We start from the raw sequence: 24,062 nt of genomic DNA, 5'->3' as shown, positions 1-24,062 counted from the left end.
TATAGAAGCAAAGGGGGGACCAACTCCATATTCATGCCCATGATTTTGGAATGAGATGTTCTATGGGCCGGTGTCCACATACTTTTGACCGTGTGTGTATTAAATAATATCTGGAACAGTAATTAGGGGTGTATTCATCACGCTGATTCTGTTGCAAAACGTTTGCAATAAACGGTTTACTCCAAACCGAAAACGTGTTACAACGAAGACTACAGTTTCTATTGGACAAATGCAGGTAAGTCCCTCCGTTTCGTCCCGTTTGCTTCCGTTTGGTTAAACTGTAAACGATTTCCTTTGCAAGACTAATGAATACACCCCTGTGCTTTGGTTTCTTGACAGAAGGTGGAGCTCAAAGTTGACGTAAACACAACCCTAGTTAGTCAATGTAAATTCATATCTGAAAGAATGTTACGGTAGCACGGTTAAGTGCATTTTTTTTTAATTCACAAAATGCGATGTTATCTTCATGCACTTCTACTGTGCATGGTCTTTGTTGTCTTTTCGGTGCTGTATGTTTTTAATCAACTACCGGTAGCCTCGTCTTTTGAGTCGCAATACGAAGACGGATGGACCGACAGAAGAACAAAAAAATCTAGTGGCAGGCAACCCCAATTTGGGGCCCAAGACACTGGGCACATAGTCAGGAATGGTGGAGGAGTGCCAAGCCTTTTTGCCCACCAAGAACATGACAGGACCAGGTAAAATAACAATTGATTAGCCAACTAGGTAGTTAGTTGGCTATAGAAGTCAGCCAAGTAACTAGCTAACACGCTAAAGCTAGCCACACTTGTAAAATACTAGCCACAACTCTTCGCTAGCAGGATTACTAGCTAACGTTAGCTAACCAGCTAATCTGTTGATTTTACAGATAAAACATTGCCCCGTACCGTAAGGATGACGATGTAGAACCACAGATCAATGAGCTAGTGGGTTAACTAACCAAAGTCATAATGCCACGGGGAGGATGTTGATCATCATTGCCTGCTATAAATCCATTAATTTGCTAATTCACAATTATCCACATTGCAATTTCAGTTTTTTTCCCCCTGTTAGGTAACGTTACCTATCATAAGATGTCCTGCTTAGTTCAAGAAGATGGGTTCTTACTTAACTAGTTATCTATTTCTGCAAATATTAGAGAAACTCTAGCAGCTTGCTCGATAACCAAGTAGCTCTCTAATCTACCCCTATCATGATTCAATCACCATGGAACCAAAAGGCATTCAACTTGTTGTTCTGTCTTGTGTAAGGTATTGTCAGTGTCTTACTGGAATCCCTATTGTAGACTGCCTCCTGATGTTTGTGGAATTAACTGATTATTGGGACCTATGTATGCATGGCTGGGGCAACCCCTTGAAAGGCAGACAGTGGCCACTTTACTCATTTTAAAACCTGGCAGTAGCTGTGCTTGGGTAAAATCACTGGGGAAGCCAAGCCAGAAAAAAAAGCCATGTTACAACCTAGTTGTGGTGTTTGCTCTATAACCTGTTAGTTCATATGCCTTGAAACCGTGATATATAAAGGATGAGACAATAAGACAGTGGCAGAATAAATGTTGTTTCATAACAAAACCGGTGAGCGAGCTCTGTCCGGCGAAGTCCACAAACCATATTGCATGTAACAAACAGTTATGTTACGTACAGCAAGTTAATGTTAACATTTTTGGACTAACTAAACAACTGTTGAGTTAGAAACACGAAGAGTAACTGCAAATCGCAAAGAACAGGAGCTGCACCATTTCAACACCAAATCACCGATGCTTAGTCTAAAACTAAAAGATACCAAAAATAATGTAGTCCAATCAATGTAAGGTAAATATGATTTGGCTGTCTATGGTTCTGATTTGTTTGTGTGTGTTTGTGCAAGTAGATCAACATTTTGACTCACCCTACTTGTAGAGCAGGGATGGGAAACTTTGGTGGGGGCTACAAAATTCAAAACTCCTGAGGGGCTGCAGTTGCTTGCGGGAATCATGAGAAAGGCCAATGCTTTCCTCTTTCATGTTGACTAAAAGGTCTATGAGTTCGTCATACAGTACGCTTTTAGTTTTTGTCATAGGCTAGCGAGCGAGAATTATATCCAGGTAGTCTAACTTCCTTTCATGGGCAACAATGAGCCAGCTAGTTTAGGAAAGGACCAATTTTAGCTAGCAACAACACAACTAGATGCAACAATTCTATTTTTTTCTGTAAATAACATTTTGCTCTCGGTGATATTGGTGTGATGCCAAATCTAAACAGTCTTCCCTCGACACCATTTCACAGTTGAGCACACACAGTTTAGCTCAACGCTGATTGACTATTTTATACTTTTTTTCAAAATGTATCAAGGGAGGCCAAATGCTCGCTGGCTTCCCTTGCATTTAATTCTACATGCTGCAACAATGTCCTACTTTTTTTGACCAGGCAGCATCAGATAGATGGGCTACACAAACAGGGGCACGGTTTTGCTCGCTCTGATGCTTTCTCCGGTGAGATACATTCAGCCTCTTGCGAATTAAAGGAAAATTGTGAAACACTGTTGAAAGATGAATTGTATATTTTTATTTTTTTTCTTGGTAAATGTTTTTGGGAAGCCTGGCTTCCCTTGGCGTCCATGAATACACACCACTGCAACCTGGACCCGGTTTCCCAAAAGCATCTTAAGGCAAAGGCATCGTTAGAAAAGAGGAGTGGGAGACCCCGGTGCACAACTGAACAAGAGGACAAGTACATTAGTGTCACGTTTGAGAAAGACACCTCACAAGTCCTCAACTGGCAGCTTCATTAAATAGTACCCGCAAAACACCAGTCTCAACATCAACAGTGAAGAGGTGACTCTGGGATGCTGGCCTTTTAGGCAGAGTTGCAAAGAAAAAAGCCATCTCAGACTGGCCACATTTTTTTTATTAAAATGGAACTCTGCCAAGAAGGCCAGCATCCCAGAGTCGCCTCTTCACTGTTGATGTTGAGACGGGTCTTTTGCGGGGACTATTTAACTGCCAGTTGAGGACTTGTGAGGCGTCGGTTTCTCTAACTAGACACTCTAATGTACTTGTCCTCTTGCTCAGTTGTGCACCCCACTCTTTCTATTTTGGTTAGAGGCAGTTTGCACTCTTCTGTGAAGGGAGTAGTACGCAGCGTTGTACGAGATCTTCATTTTCTTGGCAATTTCTCGCATGGAATAGCCTTCATTTCTCAGAACAAGAATAGACTAAATTCAGAAGAAAGTTCTTTGTTTTTGGCCATTTTCAACCTGTAATCAAACCCACAAATGTTGATGCTACAGATACTCAAATAGTCTAAAGAAGACCAGTTTTATTGCTTCTTTAATCAGAACAAGTTTTCACCTGTTCAAACATTTGCAAACGGGTTTTCTAATGATCAATTAGCCTTTTTAAAATGTTAACCTGGGATTAGCTAACACAATGTGCTATTGGAACACAGGAGTGATGGTTGCTAATAATGGGCCTCTGTACTCCTATGTAGATATTCCATTTTTTTTAAAGAATGCAGTTTCCAGCTACAATAGTCATTTACAACATGAACTATGTCTACACTGTATTTCTGATCAATTGTTATTTTAATGGACAAAAGATGTGCTCTCATTTAAAAAACAAGGACATTTCGAAGTTACCCTAAACTTTAAAGTGTACTTAGTATTAAACGGTTAGACTACATCTGAGCTGCGCCAATATTTATATCTATTAGGCCTATAGGCTACAACCATCAAAAAGCTCAGAAATTACACTGTAGCCTAACCAATAACCTAAAGGTTACCATGTTAGGTCTATGCCATTGTCGCTTGACTTGGCACTTAATGTTTAATATCTGTAGGCCTACTTGAAGCCCAATTCCTGCCTGCCATTAGACTACAATGATTTGTTCAGAAATTGCGAAAACCATTGTCATCATATTTTATTTTTAGGTCACTTTGATATTTTCTATAGCAACGAGGGAACGAGCGATTTGGGTTTATTCATTCTTGCTCCCAGTTTGCACACACACTCAAGAAATACAGAATTTACTCAAATCAAACATTGCATACAAAAGATCAGGAGAAAACAGAATACACGGCAAACATAACATGAATACATAATAGGCTATATTCTGGAGTCATGTTCAACACGACAGCTCCTGTAACGACACAGTTAAATTTAACTTTGTATCGAGTGCACAGCATGGTGTTTTGGGAAACGGGTGTGTCATTTTCGGCACGTTGTTTTTACGATGCATCATTAAAACATTTGTAAATTCCATCCATTCAATTTTTTCCATCGGGAAACCCGGCTTTGTAGTGTAGTCTACCACAGTAGGAGTCATAATACCCATTAAACCTGGAGGTCAAACACACATGGTTCCAATCATTTTTTTCCACCATTCATTTGATCCATTGTGGATTTTTAGAAACACTTCAAAATAAGGGCTGTGTTTCGTTCGTTTTGAAAACCGTGTAAATCTCTGACAATTACTTTTTTTAAATACATATATTTGCCTGTATTTAACCCCCGAAATTGAAATGCTAATGTGGCTATCATACAGAACTACAAATACCTGTCTCAAGCTTCACATCACTCACCAGGGCTATGATGATCTGGACGAGACTGACAAATCGAGGCAAAGGTAAGAATCTCTGGATTAACTATCTAATGTTAGCAAAAATGTAGTAATTAGTAAATTGGCTAAAGTTGTTTAAATGGACAATTCTGTTAACTGTCTTCAAGTTTGTTTTTTTTAACGGAAAATGCCTGTCATGGTTAGCAACGTTATCCTGGCTGGATGGCTACATTAGCCATTTAAATGCTTGAGGAATTCTTAAAAACGATTTCTAGCTTTCTTTGGCCTTTTATAAAGCCACAATCTAGCTGGCTAGTTATTAAATTTGTCACAGGCGTTCTCCAATCAAGTTGGAGAAACATCTCAGTGATGATCAATGGAAACAGGATGCACCTGAGCTCAGTTTCGAGTCTCATTAGAGTCATAGCAAAGGGTCTGAAAACGTATGTAAATAAAGGTATAAAGGTTTTTTTTTCCTCGCTTTGACATTATGGGTTATTGTGTGTAAATTGAAGATTTTATTTGTTTAAATCCATTTTAGAATAAGGCTGTAAGGGGTCTGAATACTTTCCGAATGCACCGCATGTCGCAAATAAAAGCCCTGGGTAGCGAGTTGATACAATTCAAGTCTGGAAGGTTAAAACCACCTTCAGGCCGTGTCTAGACTTGACAGTTCATGCAGCTTTAGTATTCTGATCGTGGAATTCTGAGCGCGTTTTGCATCGACACCTACATTTAAATGTGTCTACCTTGTCCAGTGTCCGGATTCCATTTTCCCCGCGCCATATTCAAATGAATAGAATGCATTCAACAAATGGTGTAATAGGCTAAATATAATAACACAACCACTGATGGCTGTAGATAACTACTGTGGCAAACTAGCCAGCTGACCTCTGTAGCTAGCTAGCAAGCGATGCTAAAGGGATTGTAACTGGGTTAGCATTAGCTAACTGGCTAGCATTTATGAGGCCAGCAAACACTTTCCTCGCACTCTATGTCCTCCAACGTCACCCACTGTGCGCTTTCGGTAGGTAGCCTGATTTGCGTCCAGACAGGAGAAATCTGGTCTTCCAGATTTAAACACAATCAGTCCACGAAGCGATTTTTTTTTGTGCGTCGAGACCCGTGTTTTCAATGTGATCTTCGTATTCTGAAAGCCGAAGTCGCATTGTAAGTGTCAAGTGTAACAACCACTTCAGACGGGAATATGTGCAGCATTTTTTATTTGTTATGACTATTTATTTTTGATTTTAAAGAATGTCTTCGGTGGGGTAATTGGTATTGGATTTGGCAGTCATGCCATTCTAAAGAGGTTTGTTCTACCTGTAAGATTTATGGGAAGATTATTCAATTTAATTAGATCTGCTTTCATATCGTTGAGTAATGAATGCAGCAAAAAAAGAAACGTCCTCTCACTGTCAACTGTGTTTATTTTCAACAAACTGTGTGTAAATATAAATATTTGTATGAACATAATTTAACAACTGAGACATAAACTGAACAAGTTCCACAGACGGGTGACTAACATAAATGGAATAATGTGTCCCTGAACAAGGGGGGCCACCAGCTGCTTTAAGTACTGCAGTGCATCTCCTCCTCATGGACTGCACCAGATTTGCCAGTTCTTGCTGTGAGATGTTACACCACTCTTCCACCAAGGCACCTGCAAGTTCCCGGACATTTCTGGGGGGAGTGGCCATAGCCCTCACCCTCTGATCCAACAGGTTCCAGACGTGCTCAATGGGATTGAGATCTGGGCTCTTCGCTGGCCATGGCAGAACACTGACATTCCTGTCTTCCAGGAAATCACGTACAGAACGAGCAGTATGGCTGGTGGCATTGTCATGCTGGAGGGTCATGTCAGGATGAGCCTGCAGGAAGGGTACCACATGAGGGCGGAGGATGTCTTCCCTGTAACACACAGTGTTGAGATTGCCTACAATGACAACAAGCTCAGTCCGATGATTCTGTGACACACCGCCCCAGACCATGACGGACCCTCCACCTCCAAATCAATCCCGCTCCAGAGTACAGGCCTCGGTGTAACGCTCATTCCTTCAACGATAAACACGAATCTGACCATCACCCCTGGTGAGACAAAACTGTGACTTGTCAGTGAAGAGCACTTTTTGCCAGTCCTGTCTGGTCCAGCGACGGTGGGTTTGTGCCCATAGGTGACGTTGTTGCTGGTGATGTCTGGTGAGGACCTGCCTTACAACAGGCTTACAAGCCCTCAGTCCAGCCTATTGCGGAAAGTCTGAGCACTGATTGAGGGATTGTGTAACTCAGGCAGTTGTTGTTGCCATCCTATACCTGTCCTGCAGGTGATATTCAGATGTACCAATCCTATGCAGGTGTTGTTACATGTGGTCGGCCACTGCGAGGACGATCAGCTGTCCGTTCTGTCTCCCTGTAGTGCTGTCTTAGGCGTCTCACTATATGGACAATGCAATTTATTGCCCTGGCCACATCTGCAATCCTCATGCCTTGTTGCAGCATGCCTAAGGTGCGTTCACGCAGATGAGCAGGGACTCTGGGCATCTTTCTTTTGATGTTTTTCAGAGTCAGTAGAAAGGCCTCTTTAGTGTTCTGTGACATTAATTAATTAGTGTCTTAATGACCGTTCCACAGGTGCATGTTCATTAATTGTTTTTGGTTCATTGAACAGCATGGGAAACAGTGTTCAAACCCTTTACAGTGAAGATTTGTGAAGTTATTTGGCTTTTATGAATTATCTTTGAAAGACAGGGTCCTGAAAAAGGAACATTTCTTTTTTTGCTGAGTTTAGAATATAGTTGTCTTTATATATTTGTTTGTCACATATTAATCATCCTAAGTATTACATATTTGTTGTGGTCCACTTAAAGGATCCCCCCCCCACGTTAATTTTATATCCTGAGATTTTTGAGTATTCTGAAAATAATTTTAGCAAAGGGGGGCATTGAGTTTTCAATATTGGTCAGGTATATCTGGAGATCATCTGCAAAACGGTTAAGTTTATATTCATGTTTTACCAATACTGATACCTGTTACATTTTGGGTCCTGTCTAGTTCTTTCTGCATGCGGTAGAATTGCCTGTGCAAACAGGAGGGGGGTGAGGGGACATCATCATCTTGTGCCTCTTTGTAAAGCAATTTAATCAGATATTGTTTGTGTACATTTTAGCTTTAGGACAATTTATACAATATTTTTAGAAAATGTGTTATTTCATCTGGAAAGTTGAAAGCTTCCAAGGTTTTTAGTAGAAAAGGACATTCAAGATGGTCAAGCCTTTTCGGCATCAACAGCCATTTTTGATATATAATAAATAAATAAACACTTTTTTTGCATATTGTATTAAACTGAAACTTGCTCTTGAATGGAATTCTATGGGAAAGCTGCCCATTCCTGGTACTTTTTACCATGCAAATGTTTTAACAATATCGAATATTTATTCTGGGGTAATCTCTGTTTTTAGTGATTTATTTGTTGTCTGCTGATAATTGCTTCAGAGTTGTTTAGATTAAACAATGTACCTACAAAGGTTCTAACGATGAACGATGCTTTTGGGAAGAAAAAACCCCACAAAAATAAAAGCTGAAATATTTACTACACAACAAACATAAGATAAACAAAAGAGAGCTAAAAATCAGGAAAATCAAAGCTAAAATGTGTTTGAAGATCCGTTTTAATTATGTCTACAGTTTCAGCCTCCCTCGGGTTCTCTGGCAGGCTATTCCAGAGGCTGGGTGCATAATACCTAAAGGCTTCCTCTCCATGCCTCTTGGTCCTAGGCTTTGGTTAAAATATGAGTGCCAGAGGACCTGAGGCACCCACTGGGTACATAACTTAAAAGCATGTCTGACATGTATTGGGGTACACAATCCTGGATTGATTTTAAAAACCAATAGAAGACTCTTTAAAAAAAAAAATATTTTTCAAAAACTCACAGGCAGCCAATGCAACCTTAAAACCGGTGTAATGTGTGCTCTGGTCTCGGTCAGTACCAGTGCTGCAGCATTCTGTATGTTTTTTTTCAGTTGAGCAACGGCTTTCCTGGGTAGACCAGACAGGAGAGCATTATAGCAGTCAAGCCTGTTTGTAATAAACGCACGGATGAGTCTCTGGATTAGCCCGAGAGAGAAACGGCCGCACCTTGGCAAAGTTCCTCAGGCGGTTAAAAAGCTATTTTGGTCACATTCCTGATGTGTGATTTCAAGATTTTGTTCAGAATCTAAAACAACACCTAGGTGTTTTTGCCAGCTGTTTTCTCTTTTTCTATGGCATGTGAATTAAAATTTGCAGCTAGATTCTCTCTCATTGCTTTGGCTCGAACAACAAGTACCTCGGTCTTGTCTTGATTTAGCAGGAGGAAGTTGTGAGCCATCCCAAGTATTTAAATCCCCAATACAGTCTCATTTATCCGTGGAGCTAAAATCCTCCGGTCACACAGAAATGTAAAGTTGTGTATCGTCTGCGTGGCCGTGAAAATCAATGCAGTGCTTCCTGATAACGCTGCCAAGAGGTTACATATATAAACTGAACTGTACCGGACCCAACATCAAACAATGTGGGACGCCACATGTAATATGTAGTTTCTCTCTCTAAGTTATGTTCACCAAAGTTTGACAAACTCTCGACAGGTTAAATGCGTCCTGAACTCATTTAGAACTGGACCGGAGAGGCCAACCCACCTCTCCAGTCAGTCCAGAAGGACATCATGGTTAGCAGTGTCGAATGCAACTTTAACTAAGGCTGTCTATGTGCTGTGGTGTGGACAAAAAAGCAGATTTGAAATGTTTAAAAAATTAAATGTTGCCACTTAAACAAATATTTTGTTTTGAACTCCAATTTCTCCAGAATTTTGCTTTATTTCTCCAGAATTTAGCTTAAGAATGAAAGGTGGGGGTTGCCCAAAAAAATCTAGATGACTTTGTTTCAGGAGGGGTTTCACCATAGCAGTTTTTAGTGCAGTGGGGAAAGTGCCTGTGAACAATGAGTGATTTTAATAATAGCTTGCACTTCTTCAGATATACAATTAAAAACAGTCTTGATGAAGGTGGTGGGGATAGGATCGAGAAGGCAGATACACGGCTTAAGTTGTGATCTCACTTTCCTGAGCATGTCAACCAGGGAAAATAAATCCATAGTGCCTTTGTGTGGTAGTCTAGGGCACATATCATCATTCTTCTCATCAGGTCTTGCTTGAATGATATCCAGCCTAATGTTGGTTATCTTATCTCTGAAATATGCTGCAAACTCATCACATTTAGATGAGGGAAGTCCACATAAATTTGTACCCTGGCAAAACTATAAGGCAGTCAATGGTCGAGGAGCACTCTCAAATTATTCTGATTTTGAATAGTGATCGAGTTAGAAAAACGAGCTCGTCTGGCATGTCTTATTGCCATGAAATATCATAAAAAACCTGCAACTTTGATTTTCTCAAGTTCCGCTCTGCCTTTCTGCAATTTCTCTTTGTAATTGATTATAGTTTCCTCATTCATCCAAGGGGCTCTCCATTTGGATGAGGCCCTTTTCAGCTTTACTGGAGCTATGGCATCAATGGTTGCCTTTTAATTTGCTATTAAAGTTATCAACTAAATCATCACAAGAGGAAGGCAGAATAGGTAGAGTATTGTTCGTACACTCAATAAAATCTATAGCAACATCAGAGGTAAGATAGTGTTTCTTAATAATGCGTTCAATATTACCCTGTGCAATAGGCAACAAGGTAGTAAAAGAATACACAGTGGTGATCAGATAAAGCAACTTCAACGTTAGAGGATATGTCAATAGAAAGCCCCTTGGTAATAACCTGGTCCAGAGTATGGGTGTGATTGTGGGTGGGCCCAGTAGAAAACCCCTTGGTAATAACCAGGTCCAGAGTATGGGTGTGATTGTGGGTGGGCCCAGTAGAAAACCCCTTGGTAATAACCAGGTCCAGAGTATGGGTGTGATTGTGGGTGGGCCCAGTAGAAAACCCCTTGGTAATAACCAGGTCCAGAGTATGGGTGGGCCCAGTAACATGTTGGATAAAGTTCATAGAGCTCAAAAAGATTAATATGTTGTGAATTCCCACCATCCAATACTTACCACAATCCAATGCTTTTAAATCCATGACGGGGACTGTGCAAGTGGTGCCCTTCTTCTAAAGTGCCCTAAGATGCTGCCCTCCTCCCTTTTTTTTATCTCTTACTATCTCAGGGAGAAGCCAGCCTCCGCCAGCGTCCAGGAGGCCACTAGAGATGAGCGGCTCCATCTGGCTGTAGTGGCCTGTGGTCCCAGACTAGAGGAGACTCTCACCATGTTAAAGTCTGCGCTCCTCTTCAGCGTCAAACCGCTACACTTTCACATTTTCGCCGAGGACCATCTGCATGGCAGCTTTGGAGAGTCTGTAAGTATGGAGAACAGGAATTAGTGGCAGGATGAATTTTGGTACTAAGTGATATGGCCCTAGCAGTTAAGAGGATGGAACTAGAAGAAGAAGAGAAGCTGTTGAACTAGATGTCTGAACCTGTGCCGGTGTGTGGTTGTCTCTGTCAAAGCGAACCTGTTCACTTGTGTCTGTTCCCTGCGTATTTTCCCTCAGCTGGACTTGTGGCCCAGTGTCTTCCAGACCAGGTTTAACTACACCACGTACCCCATCACCTTCCCCAGTGAGAACGCCAAGGAGTGGAAGAAACTCTTCAAACCCTGTGCTTCTCAAAGGCTCTTCCTTCCGGTGAGTCCTCAGGGTTTGATGAGACTGGCCATAATAAATTAAAAAAAACTCAATTAAACTGTTCAGTGTCCCCCTTGCTGAGAACAATACACGTTTGTTCATGAGATATTGGACCCAGATTAAGCCCATTCCTGGACCTCAACAACTTTCATTGAAGATTCTCCATTTGAAATCTGGGTCAGGGAATCAGGAAAATGGCGTGCTGTCAGAGTAATGTGTGTAATGTTTGACTATGTTCTTGGGCATTCGAACCTTCTTTTTTTTTTGTCTCCTCTCCAGTTGATCCTAAAAGACGTAGACTCTCTGCTGTACGTGGACACCGATATCTTGTTCCTTCAGCCTGTAGAGGAGATCTGGTCCCTGCTCTCCCTCTTCAACTCCACCCATCTGGCAGCCATGGCCCCTGAGCATGAGGAGCCACGCATCGCCTGGTACAACCGCTTCGCACGTCACCCTTACTATGGAAAGACCGGGGTCAACTCTGGCGTCATGCTCATGAATATGACCCGGATAAGAGAGAAATACTTCAAGGTGATTGTGTCAGTGAGAATGAGCGTCTTTGTGTGTAGGTGTATATGCTCGAGAAGAGGTTGTCAGGATATCTTGAACTTTCTCAGCTTATTTTTTTGTATGTTCTGTTAAAACATTTTGTGTCTAGAAAGGCCAAACTGTTGAAGTACAGTAGTAGTCAAGTTTGGACACACCTACTCATTCAATACATTTATTTATTTGGACTATTTTCTACATTGTAGAAAAATAGTGAATATATCAAAACTATTAAATAACACATGGAATCATGTAGTAACCAAGAAAGTGTTTAACAAATCAGATTCTTCAAAGTAGCTTCCCTTTGCCTTGATGACAGCTTTGCACACTCTTGGCATTCTCTCAACCAGCTTCATGAGGTAGTCACCTGGAATGCATTTCAATTAACAGGTGTGCCTTTTAAAAAGTTTATTTGTGGATTTTCCTCCTTAATGCGTTTGATCAGTTGTGTTGTGACAAGGTAGGCGTGGTATACAGAAGATAGCCGTATTTGGTAAAAAAAAAAAATCCGTATTATGGCAAGAACAGCTCAAATAAGCAGAGAGAAACGACAATCCATCATTACTTTAAGACATGAAGGTCAGTCAATACGGAAAATTTCAACAACAAAAAAAGTGCTGTCGCAAAAACCATCAAGCCCTATGATGAAATTGGCTCTTATGAGGACCGCCAAAGGAAAGGAAGACCCAGAATTACCTCTGCTGCAGAGGATAAGTCCATTAACGTTACCAGCCTCAGAAATAAATGCTTCACGGAGTTCAAGTAACAGACACATCTCAACATCGACTGTTCAGAGGAGACTGTGTGAATCTGGTCTTCATGGTCGAATTGCTAGAAAGAAACCACTACTAAAGGACACCAATAAGGAAAAGAGATAGGGCCCAAGCCGGTTGGGCCAAGAAACACGAGCAATGGGTGTTTAGACCAGTGGATGGTCTGAGTCCAAATTTGAGATTTTTGGTTCCAACCGCTGTGTCACACAGTAGGTGAACGGATGATCTCCGCATGTCTGGTTCCCACCGTAAAAGGAGGCGTGATGGTACTTTGCTGGTGACACTGTCAGTGCTTTTATTTAGAAGTCAAGCCACACTTAACCAGCATGGCTACCACAGCGTTCTGCAGTGATACGCCATCCCATCTGGGTTGTGCTTAGTGGGACTATCATTTGTTTTTCAACAGGACAATGACCCAACACACCTCCAGGCTGTGTAAGGGCTATTTGACCAAGAAGGAGCGTGATGGAGCTTTGCATTAGATGACCTGGCCTCCTCAATCACCCGACCTCAACCTAAAATGAGATGGTTTGGGATGAGTTGGACCACAGAGGAAAAGCAGCCTACAAGTGCTCAACATATGTGGGAACTCCGTCAAGACTGATTCAAGGTGAAGCTGGTTGAGAGAATCCCAGGAGTGTGCAAAGCTGTCATCAAGGCAGAGGGTGGCTACTTTGAAGAATCAAAAATGTATAAAACACTTTTTTGGGTACTACCTGATTCCATGTGTTACTTCATAGTTTTGATGTCTTAGCTATTATTCTACAATGTATAAAATAGTACAAATAAACTCTTGAATGAGTAGGTGTGTCTAAACTTTTGACTGGTACTGTCATTTGTAAATGATCATAGTTGTGTTCTTCAATTTGTAATGTTGGCTAAGGCATTTTCTGTAAGTCTTCTGCACCCCCATTATTGACCAGAGGAGGTCACTGTTGCCATTCATCTGCGTAGCTCACCATCTGTGGCTCACCAACTGTGTACTGTAGGGTTTCCCAAACTCAACTCGGTCTTTGGGACGCCTATCAGCTAATCATCAAGCTTTGAATGAGCTGTGTAGGGTTAAGGCAAGAACCAAAATCACTTGGCGTCCTCAGGACCAAGTTTGGGAAACGCTGGTGTACTGTTATAAACATATTGCCATGCCTCAGACACAGAAATGATGAAATAATTTATTAATTGTTTGTTGTCAGTCAGGAGTTTGGCTGTTTTTTTTAGTTTTCAATTTATATTGTGTCACATTACCCAGAATGAATGTGGTTCACACTGTCATTTAACATATTTTTGGTTCTTTCTTTACTATGACTTGTTATGACAGAATGACATGACGTCAGTCCCCCTCAAATGGGTGGAGCTGCTGATGCCACTTCTCCAGAAATATAAACTCAACATCACCTGGGGAGACCAGGACCTGCTCAACATCATATTCCATCATAACCCAGGTGAAACTCACCTTCATTAGGTCCCACCGCATCATACCGTTGTGCAACCAAAACAAAAATATGCATTTCTTATTGGACGGGTGCAGCTATTACTTCCATGTTTCTGATCTTTTTATTTAGTTTAATTCAAGTGAACATGACCCAGACAGACACATTGCTTTATTGTTGAAACGATCTATTCTTCTTCCTCTAGAGGAATAACTGTTTTTCTGTAAGTATACAACTCACGCAATGGTGTAACAGAAACCCTCAGCTACCTCTCTCCCTCCTGTATTCCCTTGTGCAGAGAGCCTGTATGTGTTCCCGTGCCAATGGAACTACCGTCCAGACCACTGTATCTACGGCAGCAACTGTCTCGAGGCCGAACAAGAGGGCGTCTTCATTCTCCACGGAAATCGAGGTGTTTACCATGACGACAAGCAGCCAGCGTTCAGGGCCGTCTATGAAGCCATCCAGAAGGTAACGACATCCTCAGCTATGCCTGTAACCTGGGAATTCAGACGGGGGGGGGGGAGGGAATATTGAAGTAAAGAACATCAGACCTGAGGGAGGATGTGCTTCCTGATGCATTTAACTAAACTCAGCAAAAAAAGAAACGTAATCTCCCTGTTAACTGTGTTTATTTTCAGCAAACTTGACATGTGTAAATATTTGTATGAACATAACATTAAACAACTGAGACATAAACTGAACAAGTTCCACTGACATGTGACTAACAGAAGTGGAGTAGTATGTCCCCGAACAAGATGGGTCATAATCGAAAGTAACAATCAGTATCTGGTGTGGCCACCAGCTGCATTAAGTACTGCAGTACATCTCCTCATGGACTGCACCAGATTTGCCAGTTATTGCTGTGAGATGTTACCCCGCTCTTCCACCAAGGCACCTGCAAGTTCCTGGACATTTCTGGGGGGAATGGCCCTAGCCCTCCATCCCCGATCCAACAGGTCCCAGACATGCTCAATGGGATTGAGACCCGGTCTCTTCGCTGGCCATGGCAGAACACTGACATTCCTGTCTTGCAGGAAATCACGCACAGAACGAGCAGTATGGTGTCATTGTCATGCTGGAGGGTCTTGTCAGGATGAGCCTGCAGGAAGGGTACCACATGAGGGGAGGAGGATGTCTTCCCTGTAACGCACAGCGTTGAGATCAGTCGGGCTGTTTGTCAAATACCCTTAGTGTGGGAGTTAACATTTCCTCTCCTGTCTTTCTGTCCTCTCGGCCCAGTGCTGTCAAACATGATTTTCCTTTGTCTTTATTTACATTCCCACACTGAGGTTGAAATACTACTGTGAAATTGAGAAAGTTAATAATACCTTTTTTTGTGTATGAGCTGTTTGAAAAGACTGCCTGAAGTTTCATCCTGATGTGGTGCGATAGAGTTTTGGCCTGCCTGGTGCCATCACCAGGCTGTAGCCAATAGACCAATAAGAAATAGTTCCTGAACCCCTCTGCCAATAACGGCTAGTTTTCACTCAAAATTTCTGGCTTGAGATATAGCTTCTTAAATAAGCTATTTTTGTTTGTTTTCATTAAAATGGTCCAAAATAAGAATCACAGCAAGGTACTTTAATTGTTACCCAAAAATGATTTGAAATTGAGATAAAAAGTGCTGCGTTGGACCTTTTTTTAATAAACAGCCTATCCTCTTAACATTTGCTCGATTACATCATCAGGGCACTCCGGGCCATTGCTTTTTATTTGGTGGACTTCCATCCATCCAGATGAAAATGCTAAATTGATAGTCCCTTTAACTTCTCTGTAATTCTGCCTCCGCTCTCCCAAAGCCAGGCTAATCCCTACCTACCTACTAACCAGACCTGCGTCCACCCACCGATCACTCCTAGTACTGGCATTTTTCGAGCAGGGTTCCCTAACTGGCGGTCCATGGGTGATTTTTGTTTAGCCCCAAAGTTTTCTGAGCAAAAACAAAATGGCAAAAAAGAATGTAAAAACACCAGCAAATCAGCTCCATGTGATTATAATTGATTTTAATAATACTCACTCACTCACTCACTCCTACAGCGGGGATGCCCAGGTGCATTCTAACCCAGAATCCACTCACAAACAACTGAGAAGGAAATAGTTTGTTATTGAAACTTGCTGTGTGTTAACTTAAGCCAATAGTGCTCTTTAGGTTGAGAATTATTTATCCGTTTTCTTATAGTTGAAGCTGTGTTTAGTATTTAACCAGCCTTTCAACAGCTTGTGTTCCGTCTGTTGAGCATTTGGAAGAAGCTCTTACCAGTTCTTCATTTGCTGCCGCTCTGTCTTTCATTCTCTTCCTTTACACCTCTCAGTTTCCTCTCGCCCTGCTCCCCCATTCCCTCCCCTCCCAGTCCTTTGAGGACAGCAGGCCTGAAGTCCATACTGTAGCAGGCATTTCTGGAGAACACTCTCATTCTCAGCACACAAAGAACTCAGTCAGTGTCTCTCCCTAGACGACCTATCCCAGCTTGCACTGAGTCTGCTTGGCAATAAACCCGGGCTCACCATTACTGATATGAGCCAAATCCACAGAAGAGTTGTAAAAAGGTTAGTGCTGATGATGCTATGTTGAGACACAATGATGGGATGTTGTGGACAAGGAACACGAAACACACACACACACACACACCAAGAAAACCGCCATCACCACCCAACAGCATCCACATAAAAATCAATAAGAGACAGTTAATGCTGCTTTATGGCCTGCTGTTGTGTATGATAGATGATAAAGCAAGTGTGTATGCATCCTTTGAGTGACCTAATGCTTAGCCAAACTGGGTTCCAATGAGCCCTCGTAAAAAGGTAATTTCCTCTCTACTGTGCCTGCTGTAAAAGTGCGGCTCACCCACGGAACGTAAAAAAGCTTGATTCTTTATTCATGGCTACGACTGAAGAGATTGGGTCTGCAGTGACTGAGAGTCTTGGAGGGAGAGATGAGGTCGGAGATGCCGTGATGAGTAACCGAAGCGAGGGTCGAAGCCTGATCTTTTGGGGGCAATTTGTGGTCGTCCAGAGTTGACCGCAGCAGTGCTACCACTAGACCAAATTCCTGCACTGACATGTAATCATATACATTTTGTTTTCTTCTCCACAGTACACATTTGGGGACAACCTAGTCCAGTCCCTACTCCTCCCCCTGGAGGAAAAGCTTCAGGAGACCAAACACACCTACTGTGGAAGAGCCAGCCACATGTTTACTAAGAGGTTAAAACGGAGCATCAGCATACTTCAACAGGAAACCATAGAGGGAAGGTGACGTATACCACTAGCCTACCACTCTCCTACTACCATCGATGGCTGACTGAAACTGTGGCACACCTCGAAACTATGCCCCCAGGAGTACAGGGAAGAGCATGCATTACTGGCATGTGTATATGATCCCGGGCGGGATTTAGCCCATTCAACCGTCCATGCCCAAAAGTTAGATGAAGCCGTCTTCTGTTTACAAACGGGCAACAGCTACCGGCGCGTCGACACTGCTCCAAAGACAATTTCGAGGGGTAGATGATCAGAGTAACACCGTGTCTGTTTTCCTGTGGAGCCGTTGTTCCTCAAAAAAAAGTTGTCCCGTGAACGTGATAATCATCAGGTTAGGGAACTGCAGTCAAAACGTGTGGGAAAGCGCTGAAATTAAATCTCTTTGTCCTCTACAGAATTGGACATTTCTATCATCTGACTGCAAAAATGGTACACTTCACAATCGGGTTGCCGTATGTTTTTTCACCTGTGATGAGAATGTCAGTCTGACGATCGCATTGCAATCCTCAGAAGTATTCAAGGAAGAGAACCTATCACGGTTCTTTATATGCCCCGCATGATCCAAAAGTATACATTTTTATTTAAAGTATATGTTGACATTATATCGATTAGATTGAAATGTTAGAATTAGATTGAAATATACACCTGCAGTGTCATGAAGAATGACAACACACCAGTTAAAGTTTGTCATAACTATTCCATGAATGCAGTTTCATTGGTACAAAACTTGATTGTAAAACAAATGCTAAAGGGAAGTATTTTGAGGTTAGAATCTGAGGATATCAATATTGGTGTTAAACGGTGCATTCATAAAGTATTCAGACACCTTGACCTTTTTCACATTTTGTTACGTTACAACCTCATTCTAAAATGAATTCAATTGTTTTTTTCCTCCCTCATCAATCTACACACAATACACCATAAGGAGAGAGCAGGTTTTTAGATTTTTGGGGGGCAAATTTATAAAAAAAGAATCTAACTGAAATCACATTTACATAAGTATTCAAGCCCTTTATTCAGTAGTTTCTTGAAACACATTTGGCAGCGACTACAGCCTTGACTTCTTGGGTATGACACTACAAGCTTGGCACACCTGTATTTGGGGAGTTTCTCCCATTCTTCTCTGCAGATCCTTTCAAGCTCTGTCAGGTTGGATAGGGAGCATCACTGCACAGATATTTTCAGGTCTCTCCAGACATGTTAGATCATGTTCAAGTCCGTACTCTGACTGGGCCACTCAAGAACATTCAGAAACTTGTCCCAAAACCACTCCTGCGTTGTCTTGGCTGTGTTCTTAGGGTCGTTGTCCTGTTGGAAGGTGAATCTTTGCCCCAGTCTGAGAACCTGCTCCAGAGCGCTCAGGACTTCATCAGTTATCTCTCTGTACTTTTCTCTGTTCATCTTTCCCTCGATCCTGACCAGTCTCCCAGTCCCTGCTGCTGAAAAACATCCCCACGGCATGATGCTGCCACCACCATGCTTCACCGTAGGGATGGTGCCAGGTTTCCTCCAGATGTGATGCTTGGGAGTAAGGCTAAAGAGTTCAATCTTGGTTTCATTAGTCCAGAGAATCGTATTTCTCATGGTCTGAGAGTCCTTTAGGTGCCTTTTGGCAAACTCCAAGTGGGCTGTCATGTGCTTTTTACTGAGGAGTGGCTTCTCCCCCGATTGCTCAGTTTGGCCGGAAGAGTCTCGGTGGTTCCAAACTTCTTTTATTTAAGAATGTGTGAGGCCGTTATTCTTGGGGACCTTCAATGTTGCAGACATTTTTTGGTACCCTTTCCCAGATTTTTCTTGACACAATCCTCTCGGAGCTCTACGGACTATTCCTTTAACCTCGTGGCTTGGTTTTTGCTCTGACATGCACTTCCAACTGTGGGACCTTATATAGACTGGTGTTGGACAAGATTTAGAAAGGCACAATCAATTGAATTTACCACAGGTGGACTCCAATCAAGTTGTAGAAACATAAGATAGGATGATCAACGGGAGAGAGAAAAAAATCTGTATTTGCTTTGTCATTATGTGGTATTGTGTGTAGATTGAAGATGTATTCATTAAATTTTAGAATAAGGCTGTAACGTAACAAAATGGCGAAAAGGGGAATGCATCTGAATACTTTCCAAATGCACTGTACATGAGATTACATCTATCAACAGAATGCACTGTACATGAGATTACATCTATCAACAGAATGCACTGTACATGAGATTACATCTATCAACAGAATGCACTGTACATGAGATTACATCTATCAACAGAATGCACTGTACATGAGATTACATCTATCAACAGAATGCACTGTACATGAGATTACATCTATCAACAGAATGCACTGTACATGAGATTACATCTATCAACAGAATGCACTGTACATGAGATTACATCCATCAACAGAATGCACTTTTAATGTCTGCCATATTATAACTCAATGATTATAACTACTGAGTAAATGATCCAAGAATACGTCCATAGTCTCCATGTAAACATAGATAGAATTCTATAATAGCCATTAATCAATATTTGTGTTGAATTAGGCATGAAGGTTTACTAAAGAGATTTAATCATAACATGTTTGGTTTTAGCTAAAGTTGCCATGCAATAGGTTGTTATGCTCTGTGCATTGAACTTATCCTCCAGGTTTATGCTTTATCTGAAAAGTACGTACTGTACTTCGTTATAACTTAATTCATGTTTTTGGATTCACATGTGAATTTTATAGGTCTTATAGGTACGAAGGAAGCAAACATAAAATCAACTGAAAATACCGTTTTAATATGTATTGAATACATTTTAAATAACATACATTTTCTCCAATTGTACATTGACTTAACACAACCAAACTGTATTAAGAAGTGATGTTTTTTTGTCACTCTTTCCCTCCATTTCTAACGCTAAAAACAGATTTTGCACTACTGGTTGTACAGATCATGGATTACGTCTTAAAATATCAATGTTAAAATCTGACAGTGTATGACGTGTTTTATTGAGTATACCCAATCTATGGTAAAACAAGTGTTCATTGTGATGTTATAGCCATATATTGTTTATAATAAATATTACACCTGGTTGTGAACTTGGTTGTGATGCTTGACCCACAGTAAATGTGCAATATTTCATATATAAAAGGCTACAATCGATAGAACAGTGTTGGTGGAATTAAGCAGTCTTTTGTTTTTGTAGTTGTCTTGGGGTTTCGCAAACAGACGAAGAGAAATGGAGGGAGATAATTAGTTATATAATATGGTCTAAGGTAATCATGGTATAGACATGGTATTTTAGTTAATTAAGTCTACCTCAAAGTTGATATCATGTGTATAGGCTACAGTCATTATATGGAGCATATACAGTGGAACGAAAAAGTATGTGAACCCTTTGGAATTACCTGGATTTCTGTAAAAAATTGGTCATATTTCATCTGATCTTCATCTAAGTCACAACAATAGACACAGTCTGCTTAAACTAATAACACACAAACAATTATAGGTTTTCAGGTCTTTTTATTGAACACCTTTATAAACATTTACAGTGCAGGGTGGGAAAAGTATGTGAACCCTTGGGTTTAATAACTGGTTGACCCTCCTTTGGCAGCAATAACCACAACCAAACGTTTTCTGTAGTCGGGAATCAGACCTGCACAACGGTCATGAGGAATTTTGGACCATTCTTCTTTACAAAACTGTTTCAGTTCAGACTTCCCAAGAATATTGCTGGTGTGAACTGCTCTCTTGAGGTCATGTCACAGCATCTCAATCAGGTTGAGGTCAGGATCAGACTGGGCCACTCCAGAAGGTCTATTTTCTTCTGTTGAAGCCATTGTTGTTGTGGATTTACTTCTGTTTTGGGTCGTTGTCGTTTTGCATCACCCAACTTCTGTTGCGCTTTAATTGACGGATAGATAGCCTTACATTCTCCAGCAAAATGGCTTGATAAACTTGGGAATTCATTTTTCCGTTGACAATAGCAAGCTGTCTAGGCCCTGAGGCAGCAAAGCAGACCCAAACCATGACACTCCCTCCACCATACAGTTGGGGTGAGGTTTTGATGTTGCTGTGCTGTGCCTTTTTTCCCCCCTCCACACATCGTGCTGTATGTTACTTCCAAACAACTAAACTTTTTAGTTTCATCTGTCCACAGAATATTTTGGCAGTAGCACTTTGGAACATCCAGGTGCTCTTTTGCGAACTTTAGACGTGCAGCAATGTTTTATTTTTTTGGGACAGTAGTGGCTTATTCCGTGGTGTCCTCCCATGAACAACATTCTTTTTTAGTGTTTTGCGTATCGTGGACTCGTCGACAGAGATGTTAGCATGTTCCAGAGATTTCTGTAAGTCTTTAGCTGACTAGGATTCTTCTTAGTGTGTGGCTCAGTCGGTAGAGCATGGCGCTTGCAACGCCAAGCGTCGTGGGTTCGATTCCCGCTAGGGCCACCTATATGTAAAAGTAGTGGCCCCAGCCGACTTGTAAGTCGCTTTGGACAAAAGCGTCTGCTAAATGGGATATATATATATATATATAGCCTCAGTGAGCATTCTGTGCTGTGCTCTTGCAGTCATCTTTGCAGGACGGCCACTCCTAGGGAGAGTAGCAACAGTGCTGAACTTTCTACATGTATACGCAGTTTGTCTTACCTTGGACTGATGATCATCACAGTTTTTAGAGATACTTTTGTAACCCTTTCCAGCTTTATGCAAGTCAACAATTCTTAATCTTAGGTCTTCTGAGATCTCTTTTGTTTGAGGCATGGTTCACATCAGGCAGTGCTTCTTGTGAATAGCAAACTCAAATTTTGTGAGGTTTCTTTTTATAGGGCAAGGCAGCTCTAACCAACATCTCCAATCTTGTCGTTGATTTGTCTCCAGAGTAGCTGACTCCTGACTCCAATTAGCTTTTGGAGAAGTCACTAGCCTAGGGGTTCACATACTTTTTCCAACCTACACTGTGAATGTTTAAATTATGTATTCAATATAGACAAGAGAAATACAATAAGTTGTGTGTTATTAGTTTAAGCACACCATTTGTCTATTGTTGTGACTTAGATGAAGATCAGATCAAATTTGATGGCCAATTTATGCAGAAATCCAGGTAATTCCGAAGGGTTCACATATACTTTTTCTTACCAGGTGAAAGCTATGATCCCTTGTTAATGTCAATCAGTGTAGATGAAGGGGAGGCAATGGGTTAAAAAGGATTTTTATGCCTTGAGACAATTGAGACCTGGTGTGTGTGTGTGTGTGTGTGTGTGCCATTCAGAAGGTGAATGGGCAAGACAAAAGTTTTAGTGCCTTTGAATGGGGTGTGGTAGTTGGTGTCACAAACTGCTACGCTGCTGTGTTTTTCATGCTGAGACATTTCCCGTGTGCATCAAGAATGGTCCACCACCCAAAGGACATCCAGCCAACTTGACACAACTGTGGGAAACATTATATGAATATGAAAAAAATAATTGATGTTAAAATACTTACGGGTGTTTGGCTTGCTTGAATGACATCAAAGCGGTATTTATTATAATCCTCAATGTTTCATCTTTCAAAATATAGTGAGTCTTCTTCATTTACAGCATTTTCCTCACTCAAGACCACAACATGTGCAAGAGTTTTCCAATTACCGCCGCTTTGAAGCACAGAGCCAGAGCTATGACGTCATGTCTATCGTGTAAAGCCACTACGTTCCAATTTTAGGTGCTTATCAGTGCCCAAATCTGCAATTTTCAACCCGTAGGTATACGAGTACCAGTATAAAGGGTTTAAAGGTCAACTGCCCCTTCAGAACCAACTTCTCTGGTTTTAAAAAGACTGTCGCATCAATATGATTCCCGTAACATGAATTCTAGTGTCATAATTGCCTACAAAATCATTTTGATTGTAATGTCAGTCTCTTCCAAAACAGAGTTTTGTAAATTAGTTCGTCACGACTTACTTGATTGTTGGGTATGGATTACTTATGCCCGCTTTTGACAATGAGGCACAATTGCCCAGAGACACCACGTTGTGGTCCACCCCCAGATGCTCTGGAAGCCTGCCTGCCTCCCTTCTGCTCAATAGCACTTTAAAAGCCCAGACATTAAGTATGAGGTAAATGGCCTAACACAGTAAAGTAAAAGGGGTGGGGCTGGGGCCTCAATGTCAGCTGGTATAAGCTATATCTATCATTCACAGGGTTAGATACAGGATCTTCTCTCTCTTTTTATTTGACTAGGCAAGTCAGTTAAGAACAAATTCGTATTTACAATGACGGCCTAAGTGGGTTTAACTGCCTTGTTCAGTGGCAGAAGGACAGATTTTTACCTTGTCAGCTCTGGGATTCAATCCAGCAGCCTTTCGGTTACTGGCCAACGCTCTAACCACTAGGCTACCTGCCGCCCAGAATCTAACAAAAGGATATAATAATGAATTGTCATGCATGCTATTAGTTACCAATTGGGTACACAACAAGGACTGTGGTTCATTTGACCTTTTACAAGAAAGACTGCACACTACTGTGAAAGGATCTTTGAATCTTTTAGAGAAGATGTTTGGGATCAAATAGGAAGGTCAAGAAAGTGTTGATGAGATGTTGGATGTAATGTCAGTATAAAAAATAAAATAAAAATGTGTCTTTGAGAGTCACAGAGCAAGACCTCCTGTAATGTGAAAACACCTTCCCCCATCCATCCATCCACCCACCAACACCTTTTCTTTCTCGGAGGATGATGAGTCTTGTTAGCTGAGAGAGAGAGAGAGCTCCCTGCCAGCCATGTGTCTTGTTGCGGTGTCAACGAGCTGAAGAGACAAACTGGAGATGAGGTAACACAGAAACTTTGTCACAGCCAGG

At 41.4% G+C, this 24,062-nt stretch overlaps 1 protein-coding gene across 2 annotated transcripts; it reads left to right on the top strand.

The window, feature by feature from the left end:
* The first annotated feature begins 354 nt into the window (after positions 1-354).
* On the top strand, positions 355-20,325 carry LOC135524089 (glucoside xylosyltransferase 1-like). 2 transcript variants are annotated; one of them, XM_064951291.1, is made up of 8 exons: positions 355-698; positions 4,521-4,601; positions 10,723-10,912; positions 11,108-11,239; positions 11,519-11,770; positions 13,877-14,000; positions 14,287-14,459; positions 17,086-20,325. In XM_064951291.1, exons 1-8 carry the CDS (start codon positions 451-453, stop codon positions 17,245-17,247), a joined length of 1,362 nt encoding a protein of 453 aa, XP_064807363.1. In that variant the 5' UTR covers positions 355-450; the 3' UTR covers positions 17,248-20,325. The 2 variants fall into 2 exon arrangements, with proteins under 2 accessions (XP_064807363.1, XP_064807364.1); XM_064951292.1 differs by lacking the exon at positions 4,521-4,601.
* Positions 20,326-24,062: the final 3,737 nt, after the last annotated feature.

Source organism: Oncorhynchus masou, chromosome 31, assembly GCF_036934945.1.
Source record: "Oncorhynchus masou masou isolate Uvic2021 chromosome 31, UVic_Omas_1.1, whole genome shotgun sequence".
NCBI lineage: Eukaryota > Metazoa > Chordata > Actinopteri > Salmoniformes > Salmonidae > Oncorhynchus > Oncorhynchus masou.
This window is presented reverse-complemented; position numbering and strand designations above follow the sequence as displayed.